At 43.2% G+C, this 27,265-nt stretch overlaps 1 protein-coding gene across 9 annotated transcripts in view; it reads right to left on the bottom strand.

Moving 5' to 3' along the window:
• Positions 1–27,265, bottom strand: part of RYK (receptor like tyrosine kinase) — a 146,784-nt gene that overhangs the window by 48,726 nt on the left and 70,793 nt on the right. For 4 of the 9 annotated variants that reach the window (XM_042853419.2, XM_042853417.2, XM_042853415.2 and 1 more), the window contains 5 exons: positions 26,621–26,755; positions 25,150–25,206; positions 19,660–19,804; positions 13,865–13,965; positions 6,091–6,225 (listed from right to left, as the gene is read on the bottom strand). In XM_042853419.2, coding sequence (XP_042709353.1) covers positions 6,091–6,225; positions 13,865–13,965; positions 19,660–19,804; positions 25,150–25,206; positions 26,621–26,755 — 573 coding nt within the window. The remainder of the gene's footprint in view (positions 1–6,090; positions 6,226–13,864; positions 13,966–19,659; positions 19,805–25,149; positions 25,207–26,620; positions 26,756–27,265) is intronic. The other 5 variants (XM_065557112.1, XM_042853416.2, XM_005303637.4 and 2 more) reach the window with 2 other exon arrangements.

The following is a 27,265-nucleotide window of genomic DNA, read 5'->3' as shown; positions in this document are numbered from 1 at the left end:
TATTATTTTTAATGTTTAATCTGAACAAAAAAGTAGGTGTAGTGGTTATCGGTGGCCACTGCAGCTACGCAGAAGGTGCTCTCAGAAAGAGACTGTTTATGTGCATGGGGATGGCCCTAGAATCCTCCATGGAGATCTCTAGGAAGCTTTCATTGAGGTACTCTGCAAACTTTTGCATTCCTTGCAGCTGAAACCTTGTTCGTCGGTGCATCCCTCACACCAGGACAGAGACTTTCCCAGATTAGAAAGTAGAAAAAGACGACTAGGGAGGACATGTTCAATGAGTTAATACGCACCTCCGAGAGTGCACAAGGATAGGGAGGACAGGAAAGCATGCAGGATGAGATGCTGCGGATTATGAAGGAGCAAACACATGTTGAGGCATCTGGTTGAGGTTTAAGAAAGGTAGCTGGATGCTAGAGTCCCTCTGCAGCCTATGCTGAACCTGCTGCCATCATCACCCAGTTCTATATCCTCCTCTCCCAAATGTCCTATGAGGCGGGGGGAGGTTTGGTATCCCTTGCACTCAACTCCAGGGGAGGGTACAAGGACCAGAAGGCACCCATTCCCACACCTTTGATTGTTACTGCAGTGCAATTGTAAGCAAGCTTTCCTTTCCCTCCCTCCACCCCCGTGTTATGAGCCCTTTTGCCCCAGTTAACTTACTTTTCTTTGCTGTCTCTGTGTGTTTGTGAGCATAAAACTTAATAGATTGAGGAGAAAGGGCTCTTTATTCATTCAGCACACTGGTTAGTGAGGGTGGAGTTTACAGGGGAGAAAATGCAATGAAGGTGACAAGTTGGTAAGGAACAACACACAAGTGTCACATTACTGAGGGTCATTGCTGAAACCGTTTTTCAAAGCCTCACAGAGACGCAGAGCCCCTTGATGTGCTCTTCTTATTGCCCTGGTTTCTGGCTACTCAAAATTGGCTGCCAGGCGATCTACCTCAACCCCCCACTCCGCCAGAAACTTTTCTTCCTTTGTTTCACAGATATTATGGTGCACACAGCAGGAACATCAACAATGGGGATATTGCTTTCACTGAGGTCTAACTTAGTAAGCAAACAATGCCAGTGGCCTTTTAAATGCCCAAAGGCACATTCCACCACCATTCTGCGCTTGCTCAGCCTATGGTTGAAGCAGTCCTTACTGCTGTCCAGGCTGCCTGTGTACAGCTTCATGAGCCATAGGTAGGCTGGGTCTCACAGAATCACAATTGGCATTTCAACATCACCAATGGTTATTTTGCAGTCCGGAAAGACCAGAGTTTCTAAAGATGCATGTGTTATGCACCTTTCCCGACAATCACACGTTGATGTCAGTGAAACAGCCCCTGTGATCCACAAGTACTTGCAACATCATTGAGAAGTATCCTGTTTGGCTTATGTACTCTTTGGCAAGGTTGTTTGGTACCAAAATAGGGATATGAATTCCATCTATAGCCCTACCGCAGTTAGGGAACCCCATTGTGGCAAAAACGTCCAGTTTGTCCTGCACGTTCCCCAGAGTGACTACCCTTCTTAGCAGAAGTCTATTGATTGACCTGCAAACTTGGATCACAACAGACCCCATAGTAGATTTACCCTCTCCGAATTGATTCCCCACTGACTGGTAGTCTGGTGTTGCAAGCTTGCACAGAGCTATCGCCACTCACTTCTCAACTGTCAGAGCAGCTCTCATTTTAGTACTGCACTTCAGGGCAGGGGAAAGCTCTTCACACAGTTCCATTAAAGAGGCCGTACACATTCGAAAGTTCTGCAGCCACGGCTCATCATATAACGATGTGGTTCCACCAGTCAGTGCTTGTTTCCTGGGCCCAGAAGCAGCATTCCACCGTGTCACGACTGTCACCAGCAACTGCAAATTGCTCCGCTCAATGGCTTCCAGCAGTAGTGCTTGCGTGGTATCACACTGTTCTGCATGGCGGCACCTGCTTTGGATGAGTAAATACTGCAGGATAAGGTACGAGGTGTTTGTAATGCTCAAAACAACAGTGTACAGCTGAGCAGGGTCCATGCTTACCATGCTATGGCGTCTGTGCCGGTAACGAAGGTTTACAAAACAAGGTGCAAAAAAGGCTTGGTTTCTTTGCCGCTGATTTCAGGGAGGGAGGTAAGTGCATCATGGGAGGCTAACACCATATTCCCATAACCACCCGTGCAAATGTTTTGGTCCCATAAGGGACTGCAAGCCCAAACCAAAATTCCACTATGCTACATTCACTGTGGGATAGCTACCCACAGTGCAGCGCTCCGTGCATTGATGCAAGCCCTGATAGTGAGGATGCAGTTCACCGACACAATGAGCATAGTTGGGACACGCAAGATTGACTTACTTAAATTGGAGGCTCGATGTCAACTTACATAAAATTGACTTAATTTTGTAGTGTATACGTGCCCTTAGATTGTACACTCTTCAGAATAGGAACTGTGATTGTAAAGTGCCTAGCACAATGTGCTACTATGGTAAGATGCAAATTTCTATATACTAACTACAGGAAAAACAGATTACCTCCACAGACACGTTCTTGTAGTCCATGTAAAAGCAGTTAGCTCTAAAGAGAGCTAACATGCTGTGATAAATGAAGGGGGGGGAGAAGCTCCCTTTTAAGTACCCCCAGCCAGCCAATTAGCTATAAAATCCCTGTTAGTAGCTGTTCTCTACTTGCTTTACCTGTAAAAGGTTAAAAAAGCCCATAGGTAAAAGGGAGTGGGCACCTGACCAAAATAGCCAATGGGAGGGCTAGAACTTTTTAAAATTGGGGGGAAAAAAACACTTTCCCTTTGTCTATCTGTTGTTCTCTCCGGAGAGGAGAGACAGAGCAGCTATGCTGTAAAAAGCTGTGGGTGAGGTATGAAAGTTACCAGATCATACATAGAAACTACTGATTTGAAACCCCAGATATGTAAGTAGATCAGGAAACGTCTAGGAAGATGTGATTAGGTTCATCTCTTATTTCTTTATGGCTTGTGGACTCTTCTGTGCTAATCACAGGTGCTTTGTTTTGCTTGTAACCTTTAAGCTGAACCTCAAGAGAGCTACCTTAATGCTTAATTTTTGTAATTGTTTCTTTTTTAAATCTAGCAAAAAGCCTAAGTTCCAAATGTATTTCCTTTCTTTTTGTTTTTAATACAATTTACTTTTTAAATAAAAACAGGATTGGATTTTTGTGCCCTAAGAGGTTTGTGCATATGTTGTCTAATTAGCTGGTGGCAACAGCTGATTTCCTTTTCTTTCTCAGATCTTCCCCGGAGGGGGGAGTGAAAGGGCTTGAGGGTATGCCACAGGAAGAAATTCCAAAGTACACCTTAGGGTCTCATGGGGTTTTTTATGCACTTGGGTGATGGCAGCATCTACCCATCCAAGGTCAGCGAAAAGTTGTAACCGTGGGAGTTTAATACCAGCCTGGAGTGGCCAGTATTAATTTTTAGAATCCTTGCAGGCCCCCATCGTCAGCACTCAAAGTGCCAGAGTGGGGAATCAGCCTTGATACATGCAATCAATCAAATACACAGCCTGGATTGTTTCAAAAAGCAAAGCAAGCCAGTCTTCCTCCCTCCATTCCAGACTTGAAAACAGCACTGCTGAAGGTACTTTAGATCTACGTTACAATTCTACAAAGGCTTGAAGAATCCCACAAAAGCAAGGACATTTTATACTATAATATGACTTTAGCATTATTCTTCCCATCTTCAGTACTGTAGCTGGTATCTACCTACCTTGTAATCATGAACTGTTGGGATGAAGGCCGTTATAACAAGTTAATCTTTCATATACTCCAGTATTTAAGCACAACAGTGATATACTCTGTCACTTTACACACAATTTCATGTAGGATTTTTATAATACATCAGAAGAGTCACAATATTAATCTAAAATCCTTATGAAAATGTATAGAAACTATACAGACAGCATTCTTGTTTCCTGAAGTACTAATTACAATTGCTCCACGCTCTTCAGTCTATGCTCCTTGAAAACTCCAAAATTTGCAGTGCTCCAAAATTGAAGCTTTGAGCCATTAATCTAGTTTACCAGAAACTGGCACGTCTACCTACCATTATCATCTGTCCCATTTAAATTTAGCTAAATTAAAAGCTTTGTTAGAAACAACTTTTGGGGACTCACACCAGCTAGTTTTGCAGGATTCCTCAAAACCTAGTCATGTTGCAGTGCTGTAATCCAGCATTGTGCCACGTGTTTCATGACACTGTGCCAAAACAACAATTGTGCTGCTGGGCACACCCCAATGTTTTAGAACGATGGTACAACCTCTCCTGACCTCTTCTCGCTATAATGCTCCTCTCACCTCACCAACAGGAGATGGGTGGTTCAGCACATTTGAAAGTCAGGCCACTTATTTAGATGTCTAACGGAGAAAGTGAGGTCTACATCCATGATCAGGACCTCCCCCTGGCCTTGTATGTCCCCTGTTCCACTGGAAATAGTGTGCAGAGCACAGGGTCAAGTGGTGAGAGCTTCCATAATACACTTTTGCCTGTGTATATTGAAACAACTGAAAGTGTGTGCTGCAATAAGTTCTGGACAAGATTTTCAGATGTGGGATAACTAACTTCAGATTCCATTGACTTTTAATAGGACTTAAGCACTTCTGAAAAGTTTACTAATACTTCTACTGATGGACCCCTTTGACTGAAAATTTCTTTTTCTTGATCACTTACAGCCAAAGCACTGCTACAATTTTGAATGGAAATGGATGATTCTGGCTTAGAAGCTTGACTTCAAGTGGGGCACTCACTTGAGCCTATAGCCTTTGAAAAACTTATGAGACACTTCAAATCAAGTCAGAAAGCTTCAGGCATGCCAAATATAAATCTAAAGTGTCTCTTACAATCCAGCTACAAGGCAGTATTATTTGTGCATATCTTGCCTTCAGAAGCACTTGGATCCTTTCCAAGACAAGCAACCCTATTTCTCTTTGTTGTGGACATTTATGAGCATACCTGGGGTGGCATTTGAGGATACTTGCTGTTTCAATTCTTTAGATATCTCTCTGCATTAGAGTTAATGGCTGGAAGTAGAAAATTAAAAGATTTTCCCCTACACACAAAGGAAGCAAATTAATGGTTCAAGAGCCCTTAAAAACAGCTCTTTTTTGTGGAATCAACTAGTTGAGACAGAGGAACAAAGTTCACTAAGGTTTAAAAAGTTTTGGATAAGCGTAATGTGAATACTCAAGTGGGTTTGTTCACTTCAAGAAAAAGAACAGAGGCAATTAGTTTATATCTCCTCACAAAGATTCAGCATAAGCTCTCACAAGGTGATTTAATAGCTCAAATCTCTAGCTTTTAGTGTTCTAACTCCGGTCATGCTTTGGAGAAGATACACAAGAGCATAGATCTACTGTAATTGTACAGATTACTGAGAGAACATGAAAACAGCTATTTTTAAAATCAGTTTCTTCACTTCTACATTACCAGATACAAAACTGAGGTCAACATAAATCTACAAGTGTACTTTCAAAATGAAAAACACTGAGCCAGACAGAAAAGAATCAAGTGATCTCTCTTCTTGTGAACTTTAACATCCACAATCTATTCTGCACCCATTACTCACATTGTGGTAGTCATCGGAGTCTTCATTTAGCATCCTCTAATTTGGCTGAGTTGAAAGGGAGACTGCTAAGATCAATTTTAAAGGCTGACTGAATTTTTCAGTGAAGCGCTTTCTCTACCATTGGAAAATGAGTTATTTTGCCATCACTTTGAGTTGCAGGTAGTCAGCCCACACTTTATGGGAGAGCCTGATCAAATGCTAAGACTTATTTAAATAGTCTGTCTTGATAATATAGTCTAATTGAAATGCCACCTTTCACAATAATTTAGTCTGAGGAATTCAGGAGACCAGAAAATAAGAGAAAAGCATTTTAAAGAAGTGAATTGTTGGACAAATGGTATGCATATTTCAAGTTTCTAATCATTTCCTTACATCTTCAACAAAAATCACATAAGGTTCAGAAGTAATATCTACTGTCTATGTGTAACATTCTTGGGGAGAAAATCATGTGAGGACAAAAGAATACATCACTCATGGTACCTAGCAAGTGTTTAAGGAAAGTCTTGTAAATACCTTCTTGGAGTACATCTTTTAGAGTTATCCTCTCTCTGGAGATTGCTATGTCCTTCACTTTAGCTTTTGCCTCCATCAAGGTGACGCTTTTAAGATCATTCTTCTCTATACGTAATGTAGGATAACCTGAGGAGCCAGCAGAGCCAAACAAACCAATATAAATACCCTTATAATGAGAATCCAAGCACATCACTTCCCTCAATACCACCTACAGATGGAAAGAACACAATTAATGCCAAGTTGTAAGTAATCGAGATAAGGTTTCAGGATATAATACAAGGCAACATGAATATAAATGCCTCTGAAGTGAGCACATGCTCAGTCATTCTATATAACCAACTCATTCAGTTTTTATTTGTTTACCTTGTTATATACTTAAGCCAGTTATTGCCTTAACCAAATGCAGAGATTGGTGGGCAACTAAACAATCATGCTCAGAACTGTGCAGTACATGGCTACAATGAAGCCAACTTCTTACTATTGATTACAACAGCAATCTGAAAAGCACAGACACATCAGTGCCCTCTTCTGGACATTTGAGACTTCTAAAGAGGTGACTATATTCAGGCAGGTTTTAATGATATTGTAGTAATGGAGTCAATGGATAAATGTTTAAAGGGACAACTTGAAAGTCATATTTATTCAAAATCTGTTACAAGTTAACACTTAAGATTACCAAAACCAAAGTAGGTCAGAGAAAAATGATTTTTTTTTTCAGTTTACTTTGTACATATATTTTCTGTTTAGTCATTTCTACTGTTTCCCCATCGGTATGGGTCTCAGACAACAGGTAAAAGATCCTTAGAAATAGAAAAATGTAGGTTGAACTCCATTTAGCAAGAAGTCTCACCATGGTAATGACGATACACAGCATTGCCACTGTAAATCTGGTTTGATGTTTATTGTCATAAAGCACAAAAGTAAAGCTGGTTTCATACAAACAGTATGTGTACTGAGAGTAGGATCCTTTATAAGACCTAAAGAAACCTAGATTATGTGACATCACCAGTGCAGTGCAATCATTTTAATTTACACGACACCTTTCATCCGAAGGTAACAAAACAAATGTTAAACCTCAAACCCACCTCGTAGGAGAGTTAACTATTGCATATGTATTCACAGGTAGCACAAACCACATTCCATCAATCAAGGGACCCTGCTGGAGTACGGCTCTGCCTAAAGAAGATCATGTGAGTGTCTTTTTTTAGGCTCATTAATAGGTTTCCAGGGGCTCAAGATCCTGCCAAAGTAACTAAAGTGTAACTTATCTGAAACCCCACTGGGTTGCTCCTTATTTTATATGACATCACCAGCATAGCGTGCAAGAAAGGCGAGGAGGGTTTGGGAAAAAGGTAGATCTAAAACCACTGTATGCTAATGTCCTTTTCTGACCTCTTGTGGGCATTCATCATAATTCTGAAATAGATTCTTAATTAAGAGTTTCTTAATTTTATTTGTAAATCACCTTTGCAGGAGCTTTTTTGTTAGAGGAGAATGAACTCAAGACTTCAGAATTCACTTTGTTAGGGGAAGATAAGTGTATGCAATTTCGTGGACTGTTATTGGAGATTATAAATGCACAACTTCCTCCCGTTGGAGGCATCAGGAAAATTTATTTGAGATTAAGTCCATTTCTGAAGGCGAAGGAGGTTCACTGAAATTTCTCCTGATATACTGTACTGGTGGCGTAAGTAACATCGCAGTGTAAGAATAAACAGTGGAAAGTTTTTGGTTATATGAGCTTTTTTTTTTTTAAATCAATGTTTTAATATTTTTAATTTAACACATTCACCTTATTCTAGGAAGCAGAATAATGAAATATGATTAAAACCTCAACTTATCCCACTACTAAACAAAACTCAGCCAGTATACATGCAACTGCCAAGTGCTCAGGCAAACAGCTGAGCATTGTCAAGAACAAAAAAGTGACTTGATTTACAGTTTTACTCTTTCTAAACTAGCCACTGGAGATACATTTCTATTGAGAGAAATATGCAGCTGGGGTTAACAGGAAGGTGGAGTTAGTGCCTCCTCTCTGGCTTTACTGACAGTTCACACCCTCCTTGTGCAAAGACATATTCCTCACCTGCTAGCCCAGCCATGTCACCTCCTCTTTGGATCTCTCAAAACAGGCTCTCTGAAATATAACATCAAGTTCACATTCCTCATAATTGGCATGGAAAGCCTTCATAGACCTACCCTACATCTCTGACCTCATGCCTTAGTACATTATCTCCAACCCTAGAGACCCTTTCCTTCCTTTACACTCTCAATACTCCTGACTCCATGTTTTTTTCTCCCACACTGCTGCATGTCTGGAACACACTGCTGATGCCCATTCTAGAGACAGTCAAAACTTCTGAGACAAAAAAGAGTTTTTGAATAAAATAACTTTGAGAGTCGAGCATGTTGCATAGCAAATTTTGATTTTTCAGCAAAAACTGAAATTTTCAGCCCAAGTTCTTGGGTTTTCAATTTCCACCGAAAATACATTTTCTACAGGATTTTTTTATACCAGCTGTTCCCATTCAAACCACTATCCCGCCTCATTCAAGTCCCCATTTAAAACCCAACTCTGATGTCTACCATACAAGCAACAAATTAATTACAAACTAGTACATTAACACCATCTCTGAATTCTGCCTCATCCTCTTGTTTTTGTGTGTCTACCTTCTAGATTATGAGCTCACTGGGGGAGAGACTGTCTTTAATTGTGTGTACTGTAAAGCATCAAGCACACTGATGGCACTAAAACTGAGAGAGATGTTCTAGTGGACGTAGACTTAAAGAACACGAACTTTGTTTTAAATACAGCATCAAACTATTAACTCAATGCTTCATAGATTAGATAGAAAAAGTTAGATCAGCCATTAAGGAAGTTTCTGTAAGAAAAAAATTACAGTATATGCAATTAAGTTGATCATTTAGGAGAAAATATTAGTCATAATTATATGATTGAGTACAAGAAGTGCAGTAGGCAGGTCTAAATTTGGATATTACAAGCCAAAGTGAAGCTATTTCTCATCTATTTATTTCAATTTAAATAAAAAAGAAGCCTGTACAAAGCTTTGGACATATTAAAACAAAACCCCAGCAACATTAAACTCATTTAAAAGGAACTCTGCTAGCCAGTCACCTATGAGAAAAGCACCTTTCCACAGTCTAATCATGTGTTTAGCCCTCTTCCAAAACCCTATTAACAGATGTCTCTTACACAGGGGTGGCTCCAGGCACCAGTGCAGCAAGCGTGTGCCTGGGGCGGCAAGCCACGGGGAGCGGCGTGCCGGTCCCTGTGAGGGCGGCAGTCAGGCTACCTTCGGCGGCATGCCTGCAGGAGGTCCGCCGGTCCCGCGGTTTCGGCGGTGGGTGCACCGAAGGCTCGGGACCATCGGACCTCCCGCAGGCATGCCGCCGAAAGCCGCCTGACAGCCGTGCTTGGGGCAGCAAAATACATAGAGCTGCCCCTGCTCTTACAGCCTGCCCAGAAGGTCTCTTTCTGACCAGAGGGGGAGCAAGTTCCAGAACCCTCAAGCCATACCAGAGAATTCACTGCCAACAGACTCCCACTTTGACTGCTATGGCAGTATGGAATGTGGAGAGGGGCAATTCCTCCTTACTGTTGTAGTTTTATAAATGAATCTCTTACTCAGGAACTTTTCTACCAGAGATGAAGTTGATCACTCAGTCATCTCCACTATAAAGCTCAGTCCAATTCCTTTCCCAGACTTCTCAAGTGACTTCCAACAAAGGTGACAACAGATAAAACATCAAAAGAGGAAAAGAGATGGGAGAGATTAAGGAGAAATGGATTGGGCTGATTTTCGGTATCAGAGAAAAATAAGATGGTGGGGACATATAGTCTTACTAGAAAGTTAATGGTTTAAACATGCAATGAGCATTGATTGTGTGACAGGCTTTCACACTGTTTGTTCCTTTTCCTTTCATGGATGCTTCTCATGCATCCACCTCTGCACAATATCTACTTGCTATTCTCTCATCACAAGCATACGGTCTCCCACATCTTCCACAGCTCAGTTAACAGAGTCATCTCTGAATCTGTGTTCTGTCTTTTTTTCATTCTCTTTCCTCAACCTTTCCCAATTTTCATTTAGGTATTATTTTGTTTTTGACTTAAGATGTTTTCTTCCTCTCCCAAAGCCTTATCTTGCAAACATGGAAATCAATGGCTAATCTCTCCCTGACTTCAGTGGATATAGGATCAGGGCCTTTTTCATCAGCGGTTTCCTCTTCCCCTAAACTGTATCTACAGCTCCCTCAGTACTTCCTGGTTTCCCCTCCTAATCCTTTGTTGCTTCCCCATATGGTGTGGAGAAAGTCAATAAGGAAGTATTATTTACTCCTTCACATAAACACTAGAACTAGGGGTCACCCAATGAAACGAAAAAACAAACAAAAGGAAGGACTTCTTCACACAAAACGTACAGTTAACCTGTGGAACTCCTTGCCAGGGGATGTTGTGAAGGCCAAAATTATAACAGGGTTCAAAAAAGAATGAGATATGTTCGTGTAAGATAGGTCCATCAACAGCTATTAGCCAAAATTGTCAGGGATGCAACTGCATGCTCTGGGTATCCTGAAGCCTCTGCCAGCCAGAAGCTGGTATTCAATAACAGGGTATGGATCGCTCAATGACTGCCTGTTCTGTTCATTCCCTCTGAAGCACCTGGCATTGGCCACTGTCAAAAGACAGGATACTAGATTAGATAGAGTACTGGTCTGACACAGCATGGCTGTTCTTATATCTTCCCTCATATGCTTCATAACTCTATTTCCTCATATTTACCTCCACTATGTTGTTCCAGATAAGGCAGAAGATAATTAAATGCTGAAGCATCACCACACTTGCAGAGCTTTTAAATTGATTTTCTGCTCTGCCTGGAGCAGCAACATGCAGAGAAACAGCACCCAGAAATAAGCATTATTACTTCATACTGATGTCCAAGCCTGAGCCCTAAATGAAGATGCTTGACCCTCTCTCATCCATTTCCTGCAGATCTTTTTCTCTTACATACTGCTATTTGCTGTTTTCAAGAAATCCTAAAGCACTGCATAAGAAAGCTCCTCAGAAGGATTAGGCAAGACATCAGTGGATACACAGAGGCCTGGTCTACACGACAGAGATAGATTAAAGTAAGCTGCCTTGCGTGGACCTAGCTATGCAAGTGTCTACACTTAAAATTATTTCCCACAAATACAAGCATCCAAATACAGCAAAGCAGTACTACCACTTTCCCGAGCGACGCTGAGCCATGGTCAAGGTACTGAAGTCAATGCAGCGCAAGTGTAGACACTGGGTTACTTATTTCGACCCTAACAGTCCTTCAGCAGCTGTCCCACAATGCCCATCACTGACCACTCTGGTCATAATTATGAACTCCACTCCCCAGGGGTCATGGAAACCAGCAAATTTCTGAAATGCCTTTTCCTGGCCACCCAGCTCAGCGAGCACATCTAGCAGCTTTCCACTGCCTCTTGCCCAGCTGACCATGCCGGCTACACATCCAGATGCACTCTGTCCTGGAATAGACAAGAGATATCGGATCTCCTGGGCCTACTGGGAGAAGAGGCTTTGCAGTCATAGGAACATCAACATCTATAAGCAGATTGCACAGGGGATGCATGAAAAGGTGTACGAAAGGGATCAGGAGTAGTGCTGCGTGAAAGCGAAGGAACAGCATGAGGCATATCAGAAGGCTAGGGGGCCAACAGTCTCTTTTACAAAGAGCTGCATGCCATACTTGGTAGACACCTTACTGTCACCCCACAGACCACTGTGGATACCTCTGAGGAGCCCAAGTCACAGACCCCCAGTATGAACAGCAAGGGTGAGGAGGATGAGGGGAGCAAGTGATGCCACAAGCCAGAATCTATTTGAGACTCTACTGCAGTCTAGTCAGTTCAGGTGTCAACTAAAGTTTGTAGCACAGACATGGCCAGAGACAGCTAGAATAGATGCATCTGATAAAGCAGAGGAGTAGAGACATTTCTCCCCAAATGCAAAAAATATCTAATTGAAGGATAAGCAGCAAAACCACAGATTCATACAGATGTGATGATGCCTTGGACAGAATAGCAACATGTAGTTTGCCTAAACTGGCAAAATGACATAGCAGAGCTTATCATAGGGGGAGGGATAGCTCAGTGGTTTGAGCATTGGCCTTCTAAACCCAGGGTTGAGAGTTCAGTCCCTGAGGGGGCCATTATAGGGATCTGGGGCGAAAAAATCTGTCTGGGGATTGGTCCTGCTTTGAGCAGGGGGTTGGACTAGATGACCTCCTGAGGTCCCTTCCAACCCTGATATTCTATGATTCTATAGAATCATAACAATGCAGGGCTGGAAGGGACCTCAACGAGTCATCAAGTCCAGCCCCCAGCACTGGGGCAGGACCAAGTAAACCTAGACCATTCCTGATAGGTGTTTGTCTAATCCAGTGGTTCTCAAACCTTGGGTCGCAACCCCAAAGTGGGTCGCAACCCCATTTTAATGGGGTCACCAGGGCTGGTGTTAGACCTGCTGGGGCCGAAGCCCGAGGGCTTCATCCATGAGTGGCAGGGCTCAGATTACAGGCCCCCTGCCTGGGGCTGGCTTTGGCCCTCCCACTCGGGGCAGCAGGGCTTGGGCAGGCTCAGGCTTTGGTCCCGCCCTCCTGGGTCGTGTAGTAATTTTTGTTGTCAGAAAGGGGTCGAGGTGCAATTAAGTCTCAGAATCCCAACCTATTCTTAAAAACCTCCATTGATGGGGCCTCCACAATCTCCAGTGGACACTTATTCCAGAACTTAATTACCCTTGTAGTTCGAAATTTTTTCCCCAAATATCTAACCTACATCTCCCTTGCTGCAGATTAAGCCAATTACTTTTTGTCCTACTTTCAGTGTACATGGAGAACAATTGATCACTGTCCTTCTTAATAACAGCCCTTAACATACCTGAAGACTTATCAGGTCCCCCCTCAGTCTTTTCTCAAGAAGAAACATGATTAAAGCAGATCAAAAATGGTATGAAGTTCAGAAAACCTGATGCTCTCCTCTGGAATCTCTACAATTCGTCCACATCTTTCCTAAAATGTGGTACCCAGAACTGGACACAGTACTCCAGCTGAGGCCTCATCAGTACCCTGTAGAGCACTCCCTTTTCCTACACACAACACTCTGGTTAATACACCCCAAAATTATTTTAGCCTTTTTACAGCTGCATCACATTGTTGACTCATTCAATTTGGGATCCACTATAACCCCTTGCTCCTTTTCCACTGTACTACCACCTCCTCCCACCTTCAGCAGTAGAGTTAGTCCCCATTTTGTAGTGTGTATTTGATTTTTCCTTCCTAAGCGAAGTACTTTGCACATCTTTATTTAACTTCATCTTGTTGATTTCAGATCAATTCTCCAACTTGTCAAGGCTGTTTTGAATTCTAATCCTGTCCTTCAAAGCGCTGCAACCTCTCCCAGCTTGGTGTCATCTGCAAATTTTATAAGCATACTCTCCAGCCCATTATCCAAGTCATTAATGAAAATATTGAATAGTAGTGGACACAGGACTGACCCATGCTTGTGACCTCAAAGAAGAATTTTGGCTGGCAAATTGGTATCAGAGGCCCAGGAAGCACAGGCTAAACAGATGCCAAGCCCAGATCTTGTTCATGCTCCTCCCTCTTGGTCAATATGAATGTCATCAATAGGACACTTATCATTGGGACACTAGGCCAGCCCAGAGTCACCTGTTGAACATTTTTGTAATTAGATTAATACTTACTGGTTACTGGTGTGGCATTGTTAGGGGTGTCAGCTCTCAGGTACTGTGTCGTCTGTGTAGAGGGCTGAGATAAACCTTGTGAGCTGCTGCTGTCACTAATGCTGTTTTAACCCAAAAAAATTGACAAAAAATCAAATTTGCTTCTGTAACATAAAATTCTTAAGATCCTGTCAGAGAAATTACAGCATATCAAAATTAAATTTAGAAGATTATCCATAGTACTGAGACTAAGGAAAGCAGGGTGATTTCCCATAGCACAGTTTGATTCTCCACAACCTTATTACTACTTTCCTTTAACATTTAATGCTTTTCATTAATTGATTTGCATACTGATCTATTTTCTATTAAGTTTTCTCAATCCTTGTTGAAATGTTAAGATACGTGTATAGATAAGTCATGACAGACAAAAAGCATTACTTATCTCCAGGAAGTTTCATATACCTTCCTTATTTTGTTGATACTAGTCTTCTATTGTGGTTGAACAACATTCATGAAATAGACCCACAGCACCAGTCTGAGCCAAGCATAAAGCCAACAGGTACAGTTCATGCTTCCATACACACATATGCACCTTGGTTCAGACCTGTAAAGATGGTTACATACCTGTTTGGTAACTTTTGTTCTTCCAGGTGTGTTGCACATATCCATTCCATTTTAGGTATGGTGCACCGAAGACAGAACTTTTTCCAAAGCAGTACCCGTATCAGGTACTCCGCGTGCTCATGTTGCTAGCTAGGGTATAAAGGGGCAGCGTTGCCCTGATCCCTCAGTTCCTTCAAACTGAAAGTCAACATCAATTGTGACTCAAATGAAGAGGGGGAGGAGGCTGGGTCATGGAATGGACATCTCAAAGAGTTACCAAACAGGTATGTAACAGTTTTTAATTCCTCAAGTGCTTGCACATGTCCATTCCACTTTAGGTGACTCACTAGAAATTCCAGATGGACGAGGGTAACAGAGTCTACCTAAACAAAGACTGCAATACCCCTCTCCTAAATCTACCTTTGTTGAGGCCTTGGAAAGAGCATAACGAGTAGTGAAGGTATTAGCCAATGACCAAATCTCAACCTGGCAAATGTTACTGATGGGAACGTGACTTAAGAAAACAGTGGATACAGTTTTGTGCTCAACTCTTTGAAGTAGTGGATTAGTAGTAATATAGCACAGACATACAGGAGGAGATCCAAGAAGAAATCTTCTGCAAATGTAGGTTGCCCTTTCTTCCTTTCAGAGGAGACAAACAACTGGAGACATTCTAAACTCTTTAATCCTGTTCAGGTAAAAGGCTAACGTCCTACCAACATACACAGTCTGAAGATTTTCCTTATCTTTGAGAGTGAGGTTTCAGAAAAAAGACTGGTGAGTATACATTCTGAGATTAAAATCCAATACCACTTTGGTAAAAAATGTGAGGTCCATTTTTATTAAAATAACTACCTTTATATTCAGGCCACTAACACACAGAGGATTGGGGGGAAGAGGGGGAAACAGATCTTTCCTTCTATAGGAGGATGAAATGCAGAGATAGCTGCCAGATGAACTCTCAGAACTGACAGACGGTCCTCTCTTTTAGGTGAAGCAGGTAATCCAGTTAAGTGAATGGGAGCACATGAAAGAGATCTTTCTGCTGGGACCACACTGAAAATCTCTTCCAGTTCTTGAGGTATGTATTCTGGTGGAAGGTTTCCTGCTATTTAAAAGAACATTTTGAACCCCAAGTGAACAGACTGCTTCCAGGAGAGTTAACCACTGGGCATCCAAAACACCAGCATATGCCAAAAGGGCCAGGATGCACAGTCCTGCAAAACTATGACCAAAACTTGAGGGAACATTATAGGATACCAAACTGATTCTTGGATCTGTTGAGCCTTTCAATCTGATGGGGTCAGGCTGGCGCTATCAAAATTGGATGGGCATGATCCTGTCTGAGCTTGCTCAAAACTCTTGGCGCCATTAGGATGTGGGGGGGTGGAGAATGTATAGAAATTTTGCCTTCCAGGATAGTAGGAAAGAGTCTGACACAAACCTCAGGCTGTGACCTGCCCTCAAAACAGAAATGGTGACACTTTGTTCTGCCAGGTGGTGAATAGATCTATTTCTGGCATTCCTCAAATTTGAAAAATAGACTTCACTATTTCGGGTCCGAGGAACCATTCATGATCTCTGCTAACAATCTGCTGAGATTACTAGACAGTTTTAAGACCTGGTAAGGTGAGATGCTTTGAACATAATCTCCTTCCTGAGGCAGAAAGACCAGAGGTTCATTGCCTCTTGGCAAAGATGGCTTTGATCTAGCACTTCCCTACTTATTTAGATAGGATATCGCAGCTGTGTTGTCTGAGCACCTGCACCAAACAACCTTTGATGTGGGGAAGAAACACTTGACAAGCCAGGCAGATAGCTCAAAGCTCCCAAATATGGATATCGATGGAGAGATCTTGATCTGACCAGAGACTCTGAGCCTGGAAGTCCCCTAAATGAGCTCCCCAACGGAGAGGTTAAGCATGTGTCACTAGGGTCATGGAACGTAGGGTTGGGGCAAAGAAGATCCCTGACCACTGTGTAAACCTCAGGTATTGTCGGTTCCGAGAGCTTGGGGTGTACCGCAAACGAAGTCGATATAGAAGGTACCAGCAATGGAATCTGTCTTGATGGCACCAAAAGTGATGCCAGAGTCAACAGATATATTGCTAGATGATGAATGTGGTATCAAGGAATACCTAACTGGATTAGGCTGAGCTCTAACCTTGATACCAGACTACTTCTTATGAGTCTCCATAGGGGGCTTGGCTCTCAAAGTGGAAAAGAACGTCTTCTAGCTAGAGGAACTGAAAGCATCCAACTCCTTCTGGTGTTTATGTGGTACCAGGGAAGGAGAACGCCTTCCCTGTGACAAGGGGAACTGCCAAGTCTAGCAGTGCACGCCAAGATGGAGTTGAGACCAAACCGCTATGTACAGAGCAGCTGGGTTCTTACTGGAGGGGGCAAAGCTGCTTCCATTAAGATATGTTGAAGTCAAACTCCTCTCAACTTTAGTCCTGGTCTTAAAACCCATACACATAGGGGATTTATGTCATACACGACCCACTCCTAAACAGTTTAAACAACTAGAATAAGGGTCGCTGACTGGCATGGATTTTCAATAGCAGGAACAGCACTTAAATCCCACAGACCTAGACATGCCTTGCTACTGAGTTTAAAGCCCAGAGAATGTAAGAAACAAAACAGGTTACTAAAACAAGTACCACTAGCCATCAGTATAAACTACTATGTACATAATGGAAAATATTTTCTTAGAGAAAGTTAAGGGAAAGCGTGACTAACACACACATGCTTTGACTACCGATCACAGGCAGTGAGAAGGAACTGAGGAGGATTGGGGCAGCTTCACCCCTTTATATCATGGGCAGAGGGTGCAGGTGCTGCCCCCATAAGTTACCTCTATGCAAAAAAGTTCTGTGGCTTCAGTGCACTGGCACACACAAAGTGGAAAGCGCACATGCATGAAGAATACCAGTATATACAGTACAGACCCAGTTACGTGTGAATCGGCTTAACGCATGGTAGCGCCATGCCTCCCAGTGCTACCTATTTAACATGCGAGACTCCTTAACAGGCGGTACAGGAACTTGCTAAGTAGCGCTACAGATTTGCTCGCTAACTCACTGACATAGAAGTCGACAGGAAGTGCGGAGCGGAAACGTGTTGTATGCCTTTACCGCCGACGGGAGGGGGGGGCAGCAACACTGCGGCAGTGCTTTAAGGATCCTCAAAGCGCTGCTGCAGCAAAGGACCGTCCTTAAAGCGCTGCCCTACCAGCAGGGCCGCCGACCGGAAGGCAAAAAGGACAGGGACATTAAAGTGCTGCCGCGGCAGCGCTTTAAGGACTGTCCTTTGTCGCAGCAGTGCTGGGCCGCCGACGGGGGTGGGGCGCAGTAACGTTAAAGCACTGCCGTGGCAAAGGACCCTGGCAAGGTGCAGGGGCAAAGGAAGCAGCTGCCCCGGGGCTGGCTATTTAAAAAAGGGCCCGGGGCTCCGAGCGGTGCGGACCAGGCAGCCTGGCTGGAAGATGCTGACTCCCTAGCCCAGCCCCTTCCGCCCAAAGCCCCACCCCTTCTGGGGGCCAAAGACGCCCTGCCCCGTACCGGTAAGTGTCCTGAGTTACTTTCACCCCAGTGTAGTAATAAATAAATAAATGTTTTTATTAGATTACACATTTGAATTTATATTCTTGCAAAGCAACGTTAACAGATAGGCCTGCAGTATTTGGGACGCTGTGAATACATATGTAATCCTAGATAATTTTATATTATATATCTTATATTTCAGCACGGCCCTCTTAACCCGCGGTCTGTTAACACGCGGTCGTGACGGCTTGACTCCCGACATCCACGTAAACGGGTCTGTACTGTAAGCCTTTGGGATTCTCTTATGAAACTGCCAAAACTGGCTTTCAAAAGTTAATAGCTACAGTAGTAAACTATTACAGAGATCATACTCAGGTTAGATCACAAGTGATTTGAGAGCCTCTTTTCCCACTGCTGTTTGCTCAGCTCACCAGCTTTCTATACCCCCCCTTATTTAGGTTAGCTAATCCCCTACCAAGACTTTAAAAAACTACTGTGTTTTTTACAGAGCCTAGCACAAAGGGACTGAGATCTCAGCTGGCGTCCCAAGGCCCTAGTATAATACCAGTGACGCACCAAATAACTGACTACAATGAAGACAATTTTTGAGCATCCAAGTTCTCTCAAAACTAGGAAAAAGCAACTATTTTCAGTGTACTCAGATACACTCTCTTCAGCTGTGACAGCCTGAGTAGCTCTGAATTTTTGGCTCCCCAAAGCTCCTATCCCATTGCCCTTAGTCAACTTTATTGCACAAGAGGATATGGTATTTTGAACCATGTCTGCAACTGCTGCCTCTGACAGGGCTTTATGTTTAACCGCCACACAGTTTCAGCCTGAAAGTGAAATAGTAGGTGCAAAACCATCTTAAAGAGTTCACTTTGAGGCACAATCCCTTCCTTGTCCTTTCCCACCTGTTAAGAAAAAGAGTCATAATGGGTTCTTAAGAGATAAGAAACTTCCTGGCCACAATGAAATTTAAGTATTCCAATAAGGCCTGAAGGCAGGACAGAGAAAAGGATCTGAATATAATCATAAGTATTAAAAGACCCCCCCTACCTCAATTACTGGCTGTTTCAAGATAGTGGTGGCAGTGTATGGTCCTTTTCTTTACCAACCTCCTATACCACGTTTCTTGACCCAGAGATTCCTAGATTCTGACTAGCACTCTAACAAATGGGTGCACTACCATTGCTGTTGAACAACGCTGCCACTTTACGTAGCTGGGCCCAGCATTTCTGTTTTGACCATTTGGAGAAAAAACTGACAGCTTCAAATTATACAAGTCTGAAGAGAAGTGCCATGATCAGCTTTTGCAAAAAAACACAAGCCAGAGAGGAGCTGCCACTGGATTCTGATTGACCGGAGGGCACCCAAACTGCCAGCATTCCAGATGATTGCCTTTTTACTTATCCAGTGCTATGGACTGCTGCTGCTGCCACCTTAGCTACCTTACTTCAAGGAACCCAGCTATGCAGATCAGAGGTCAGAAGACAACATTGTCTAAGTACAAGAAAGGAAGGAACATATTATGACAAGCAAACAGTGACAATTAGTTTCTCAGTTATTAAAAGTGATTCTCGGTGTATGTGTCTCTTTTTACACACAACACAGACACCTTCACAAATGTCAAACAATTGTATATGAAAAGAAGATTGTATACTTTACCTGTCATCCAACTCTATTCTTTTCATACTATGAAGATGCAAGACAGCTAATATTATTGCCACCAGGAATATAACAGCACAGCAAACCCCTACACTGATATAAAACACACGGGTAGAAGTGGTGGGAGCGGCATTTACAGGATCAACTGAAATGGAAGGGTAAAACATGTCATTGAAATGTACTTTTCTCCAAAAGAGAGAAATTACATTTATCAATTTCAAATAAGTTCATATATGATTGTATAAGGAGTATGTTGGGGTTTTTAATTCAGTCTAATACTAGCACTTGTTTTACACCAGTCTAAAATAACTGGACCAAAGAAAGGCAGCTCTGATGTCTCTCAATGTTTAGCTTTCCATTAAGCAAAGATTTAAAGACTGTTTTCCCAGTAGAGGTCAGTACAGGACAGAGTAAGCAGACTCAGGAAAAGATCACAACATTCTAACAAGAAAAAACTCCCAGAATCCTACTGCCTTAAGCCAAGGCCAAGACGGAGGGCTTGTCTACACTGACAAGTTTTGTCGCCAAAAACTGCCTTTTGGCGACAAAACAGCAATAGCGTATATACTGTAATGGGACTTTTGTCGAAAAAAACGTCCAGTTTTGGCGACAAAGAACTTCCACCCCTGCGAGAGACTTTTTGTCTTTTCCCCTCCCTTTATTGTCGACAAACAGCCAGTGTAGACACAACGCCTCTCCCCCTCCCCCGCCCCCATTTTATTGGCCCCCAAAAAGTGTTCCACAATTCCCATGCTGCCGCTCTGGTCAGCAGTTTGAACTCTGCTGCCCTGCAGCCAACCCGCCCCTCCCCCTTGCAAGCCCCGGGAATTTTAAATCTCATTTCCTGCTTGCTGGCTTCCCAGCTGAGCATGGCTGGCTATCGCACCAAACGCACTCCCGCTTGGACTACCGCTGAGCTGTTGGATCTGATCAGTATATGTTCAGTTGCAGCTGCGATTGACCCATAGGAATCTCGACACATATGGGCAAATTTCTCGAGGCTTGTGTAAAAAGGACCATGATCGGGACACGCAGCAGGCAGAGTGAAGATAAAGGAGCTGAGGCAGGAGTACCATAAGGCGTGGGGGGAGGCAAACCATCACTCCAGTGGTGCACCTAAGACCTGCCACTTCTATAAGGAGCTGAATGCTATCCTCGGTCGTGACCCCATCTCCATCGCCGATAGCCCTGTGGATACTTTGGAGGCAGCAGAAAGAGGGGGTAACCTGGAGGCTGAAATTCTGGATGAAGAAGTGGAACTAGAAGAGTATGTGGAGCTCCCAGCGGGGGTCGCCTGGTGGAGCCGCCAGCCAGTAACTTTTCTCCACTCCAGAAGTGCTCTATGGGAGCAGGAAGCAGATGAGATGCTTGGTAAGTTGCTGTGGCTTGTGTAGAGAATCGAAAAGTGGGAGGCAGGTAGTGTTTTATGTGAACTGGACATTACCTGGTGTAGCTAATCTGCATTGCTAAGCAGTGTGTTGATGGACATCAAGACCTGCAGGGAATCCTACAGAAAGAGGCTCTGGAACATTTCCAAGAGGTACTTGTTAATAATCCTCTACTGCAGATTCCAAGGGATTGCAGCCTTATTAGTTCCCCCATTGTAGGAAACTGTACCATGCTATTTAGCAATCACTGGAACTGGGACTAAAGCAGCACATGGCTGAGCTGCATATAGACTGGGGTGAAAGCTGCAAACATGCAGTAGTTGTGCCCTGGTTTCCCTGCTTACCCGCAGCAGTGAGAAGTCAGCCAGCAGGTTGGTCGCCTGTGAAAAAGTGTGTGATAATTTTAGAATGAGTTCCCTGCAAATCTCCCCTGCAAGCCATGTCCGTTTTGTCTGTACCCACAACCACCTTCCCCCCACTCCCGACACTCACCATGATTGGGGTGCTCACGGAGCTCTGTGCCTGCCTAGAGTCAGTGAGAAAATGATTGCTACTAGTTGCAAAAGGCCCTTGTTACTGAAATGTTTCAATCGTTTGCTGGAATGTAACAATCCCTCTTCTGTGCATTGTCCACAGCAGCCGAGACCTTGGGGAACACACCATGCACACCTGCCAGCCAGCTTCGGCAGATAAGGAAGAAGCTGAGACGCAGCAAAGACGACATGTTCAAGGAGGTGCTGCAGCGCGATGAGGGAAAGACCAGGGAACACAGAGTGCTGGGAAGCCGAAAGTCAGGACAGAAAACAGAATGCAGCATTTGCTGGGCAAGCGACAGGGTGGATGATAAAAGTTATGGAGGATCAGACAGAGTTGATCAAGTCTTTGATACAGCTGCAGACAGAGCAGATCCGTGGTTGACCTCCACTGCAGCACATGCACAATTCTTTGCCAACCCCACCCCCCTCTATGCCCAGACATTCCTTTTACTTCACAGCACTCCTGAGTTTCCCCATCACTCCACCCCCTCTCACAGGTTGCACAATGATAGCTGGAGCTACACACAGTTGTGAGGTGTTACCCTTTTTAACAATAAATAAAGGCTAAGGTATTTAATGGTACAGCATTTATATTCTGTGTTCTACAAAAGCATATAGCAATCAATTCATTCTTGGGAACAGGCTTCTAAAGCATTTTGTTGCATGGATCTTGGGTCCCAAAATCATTCATGGATGCACCAGGGAAGCAACTCCAAAGCAGACATGTGTTAGTGCCCCTCATTGTCAAAGTGGTTCCTCAAAGCCTCTCTGATGTTAGACTCCAGACTCCTCTGAAAGCCTTAGCATCTGTCTGTTCAAACTGTGCAGCCAAGCGCTCTGCATCAGTGCTCCACACCTGAGCAAATATTTCACCCTTAGATTCACACAGATTATGCAAAGTGCAGCACGCGGCTATGACCACAGGAATATTATCCTCGGTAAGGTCTAGCCTGCCATTTAAACACCTCCAGCAAGCTTTCAAATGGCCAAAGGCACATTCGACTACCATGCAGCACCTGCTCAGCCTGTTGATAAAACGCTCCTTGCTGCTGTCCAGGTGCCCTGTGTAAGGTTTCATGAGCCAGGGCTAGAAGGGGTAAGCTGGATCTTCCAGGATTACTAAGAAAGTCTCCGCCTGCAGCTTTCTGTACAGGCCACTGTTCCTGAAGATGCGTGCGTCATGCACCTTTCCAGACCAGCTTGCACTGATGTCCGTGAAATGCCCCCGGTGATCCACAAGCGCCTGTAACACTATGGAGAAGTATCCCTTCCTATTGATGTATTCTGAGGCAAGGTGGTCTGGCGCTAAAACTGGAATTTGTGTGCCATCAATCGCCCCGCCACAGTTAGGGACAACCATCTCCGAAAAGCCATCTACTATTTCATGCACATTTCCCAGAGTCACGGTCCTTCGCAGCAGGATGAGATTTATTGCCCTGCACGCTTGGAGTAATGCAGCCCCAACAGTGGACTTCCCCACTCCAAATTGATTTGCAATTGACCGGTAGCAGTCTGGATTCACCAGCTTCCAGACAGCGATTGCAACACGCTTCTCTACCGAAAGGGCAGCTCTCATTCTGGTGACCTTGCACCGCAGGTCGGGGGCCACCTCAGCACATAGCTTCAGGAAGGCTGCTTTACGCATCCTAAAGTTCTGTAACCACTGGTCTTCATCCCACACCTGCATGACAATGCGATTCCACCAATCAGTGCTTGTTTCCCTAGCCCAAAAGCGACAGTCTCACAGAGCACCTGCATACAGTAATGCCAAGAGCACTGATAAGTTGCTGCCGTCCATATCACACCCGAGTGCCTGTGATTCATCCTCTGTCAGTAACTTTGCGAATAACTCTGCTGCCATGTGAGATGTCCTCACAACAGTTAACAGCGCATAGGAAAGAAGTGCAGGATCCATCCTCTCTCACTGCAGATGCTGGTGCGCACTACAAGGACTGGCAGTTGTAAAAACGGCGCAAAAGGAAGCCAGAAACCACTGGAGGGCTGGGACAGAAAGCGGTGCATGACGGGATATTTTGCATGTCCCAGGATACGCCGTGCTCCGTTTCCGCCTTCCCACAACACCTAGCAACAGATGGTGTCGCCAGGCACTGTGGGATACATACCCACAGTGCATTGCTCACACTGTCAACAATGGTGCCCCGAATGTGGGCATGATCTGTTGACAGAGGGAGCAAATGTAGACTCGCTGTGGCGACTTTGCTTTTGTCGATTTTTTCATGTTGACATTAGTTTCATCGACAAAACCTGACAGTGTAGACAAGCCCAGGAAACAGCAACCCAATCAGTGCCATCATATACTCACCAAGGACACCCTGGTGTCCTCCAGGCTAAATGTAAAGGGGCAAGGGGGCCTCTAAACTGCCGGTCTTGGGGGGCTGCTCACTGGAAACTAACAATCCCTTCCCCACAAAAAATGCTATCGCTACCAAAGTACACATGAGGGAATTGGGAGAGCTGCGGTCAAACCAGCCAGGTGCTTCTGACTCTCTCCACTCATTCTTGCAGATTTTGGTAGAAACTGCACTAGAGAAGGGGAGTTATAAAGAGGCATAACTTTGAAGCAATGAGAAATCCAATTCAGCCATATATAGCATGGAGAATCACACTCAAGACTTCATATTGGAGGGCAGTATGGCGTTAGTGCACAGAAGTTGTGTGCCTTTCCCCCTCCCCCCCACCCTGAACTGACCTGCAGCTTAAAGGCTCCCTAGCCTGTAGCTCAAGGGTACCTCACGCTCTGCCTTTAACAAGCCTCATGGGTGGGATCCCTGGTGCCTGTCCTACCCTTGTTTAATGCAGCAGTATTTACAGGTGATTAAGCCTGTCTTTTCAACCAACCAACCTCAACTGCATGGATTCCTGGAGGCCAGCACAAATTAGCAGTCACTGGGCTACCTGTCATGCCTGCCCTCTACAGTGCTAAGAAGCTGACATTTGTGTGCACCAAAAGGAGGTAAGACCTACTTCTATTTTAGGAAGAGGGCTCTACCCACACCCCTTGATTTTTAAACAACGCCCATATTAGGCAAAAAAAGTGCACAGGATAATTAAGTAAAGAATTAGCACCACAGGAAACGGAATAAAGATTCCCATTGAGTTCCAAAAGAATTTTTACAATAGCTTATGTTTTGGGTTCCACAACAGGTGCTAGCATGCTGTGGTTGGCATTTCCAACTCGAGACATGGTTAGGGAGATAAAAAGGGCCAAAGCCACTTCACACTGCACATTTACTTCAGCAAGTTAAATGGCACACACAACAGATTCTAAATATAAAGGTCAGAAACAGATTGGTTTTGATAGCTCAAAACTTGCCTGATACATGACTCCAGAAAAGTTGTCATTACCCCAGAACACCTTCTCATCCCCATTATATATTGCTGACTGAACAGAAGAATGGAGTTAACAAAACTGCAAAAAGCCTATCTCTAAAATCTGAACTTGATGGAAATTACTGTTTTCACATCATTCCCTTCATAAAGAAGATACATCACAAGGTTCCTGTTAAGTTATGCCAAGAGGAATAAGTGCCCTTAATATTACTTACAAATAGCTTTGCTGCTGTTTTTGTCAGATGTTGGAGTTTTTACTTCTTGTTCAAATTCTAAAGCAACAAGAGAAAAATGTGAAGTTCTAGTACACATTTTGTATTGTAATTCCTTTACACTGAATCACCTGGTCCATTTCTATAAAAAAGTGTTTTCCTAACTCAGCAGACTGAATTAAAACCTATTGTTAAGGTTAATTTCAGATTTTCATTATAACCATGTTTTCCCATGCTCCCAACTTTTAAAAATTCTCCTTCCCAACTGAATTTGCCATGTTTGGTCTCAACTGAGTCTCCCAATCCAGTACTTAGCTACAATGGGTGGGAAAAATGACACCGTATAACCTTTGTCCACAAATTCTCAAAATCTAAGGACTACTGATACACAAATGGCTATTTTTCAAACTATCCTAAAGTAATCAAAACCAATTTTCACCAGAAAAGCATTTTTCAGTAAAAACTACTTTCCTGCAAAATATCAGCTTTCAACCTCCTTGCACTAATTTTATTGTACGAGAAGTGGCTTAACTGCTTTTTGCTCACATTTTCTAAAAAGTTCCATTTGGAAATTCATAACCAAATGGAAGCGAAGTCAGTCTGCCCTCAGGGTAGATGGTGACTGACAGACACTCCCACACACACTAACACCACCAAATGCTACCAGGAGACTGAAGAATTACGAGGAGCAAGCAAACCAAAGTAGTGGCCGTCTTTGCTACGAGCAGTCTATTGAGAATAAGAGATTAAAGAAAAACATTTTTACAGTACTCCAAAACCACCTTCAAAATGGCTGCAGACTCAAGTAAAAGAAGTGTTCAGTTATGAAAAGTGGCCAAAAAAACAAAAAAAGCATTAATCCTCACAAAAAATATATTCAAATATAGCTTTGTTCTCCAAGTTTCAGTTTTTTAACTATATGGGGAGTTTGAAAAGTCGGCATCATTTTTTTACTGAGACCATAAAGAACAAAAAAGACACTCAGGGTGCCAAGTTTAAGTGACCCATTTTAAGATCATTTTAACTTACTTTATAAGATATACTTTTAAATTCTTAGAAAAAAGTCTTTCTACATTAAAAATGCTGTAATTTTGGGGAGAGTCTTTTTTCCAGACATAAGTGGTGGTATCCCTGCTTTAAATGCAAAACTCAGTCATAACTATGAAGCTGCAGTCACTATCTCCATAATACAAAGCCAGTTATTCAATTAAAGCCCATCAACTGCCCTGCCTTCCCAATTCTGCCTAAATTTAGAAAATTTATTTGTTCCCCCATCATCTTACTTCATCCAAATTTCTCTTATTTATCTGTAAAGCAAGAGATCTTACTCATCCCTCCCTCTACTCTCACGTTCCTGGAAAACATTTTATTCCATCTGAGAGATTCTTATTCCACACCCATCACCATAATCTCTCCCCTCACTCCTTTTTCCCTCTACTTTAACAATAAAAGTTGCTGAAGCTTGATGTCTTACTTTTGTAGCACATTTTCCTTCGTTTGAAATTTAAGACTGTGATATTTTTTGAGGAATTTATTGTTAAGTTGAGCTGCATTAATATTGTAACCTCAGAATCTAGTCTGCCTGTGCAGGAGAGTTCAACACGAAACACTGCAAATAAAAAACGAGAGTCAGACATTTGTTTACAATACATTTCAACAATTTTTTAATACAATCTTCAAGTGATGCAGGATTCTGTTGCACTTTTTGTTTTAAACTCAAGCATTTTCTTAGAATTTCACTTTGGTGTTCAAACCAGGTAATTTCTGGGAACACTTATGGCATTTTAAGGAGCAGCTGTCAAATACATTTAATCTAACAACTGAAATTAAAGTGTGCAGATCTCAAAAACCCAACAGTTTCTGTGGGTAAACAATGGTTGCAGTTACCAAATATTAATGAATCATATGCAGAGGCTTAGTGTGGTCCTCACTATCTTTGGAACACACAGAGAAGTGCTTTATTTCCTCTTATTTTTTAAAACCATCAAGATGACCTTTTTGACAGCACCCAAACTGGTCTGAGCAAATTTGTGTGGGAATCTAGCTTAAATTAACATGACTAGGTTTGTTTTCAAGGCTATGTACCAGCATCACTGATATCAGCGCAACTGCAGAAATA

This window comes from Chrysemys picta, chromosome 9 (assembly GCF_011386835.1).
Source record: "Chrysemys picta bellii isolate R12L10 chromosome 9, ASM1138683v2, whole genome shotgun sequence".
In the NCBI taxonomy this organism is placed as follows: domain Eukaryota; kingdom Metazoa; phylum Chordata; order Testudines; family Emydidae; genus Chrysemys; species Chrysemys picta.
The sequence above is the reverse complement of the archived record's forward strand: the minus strand, read 5'-3'. Positions and strand labels throughout refer to the sequence as shown.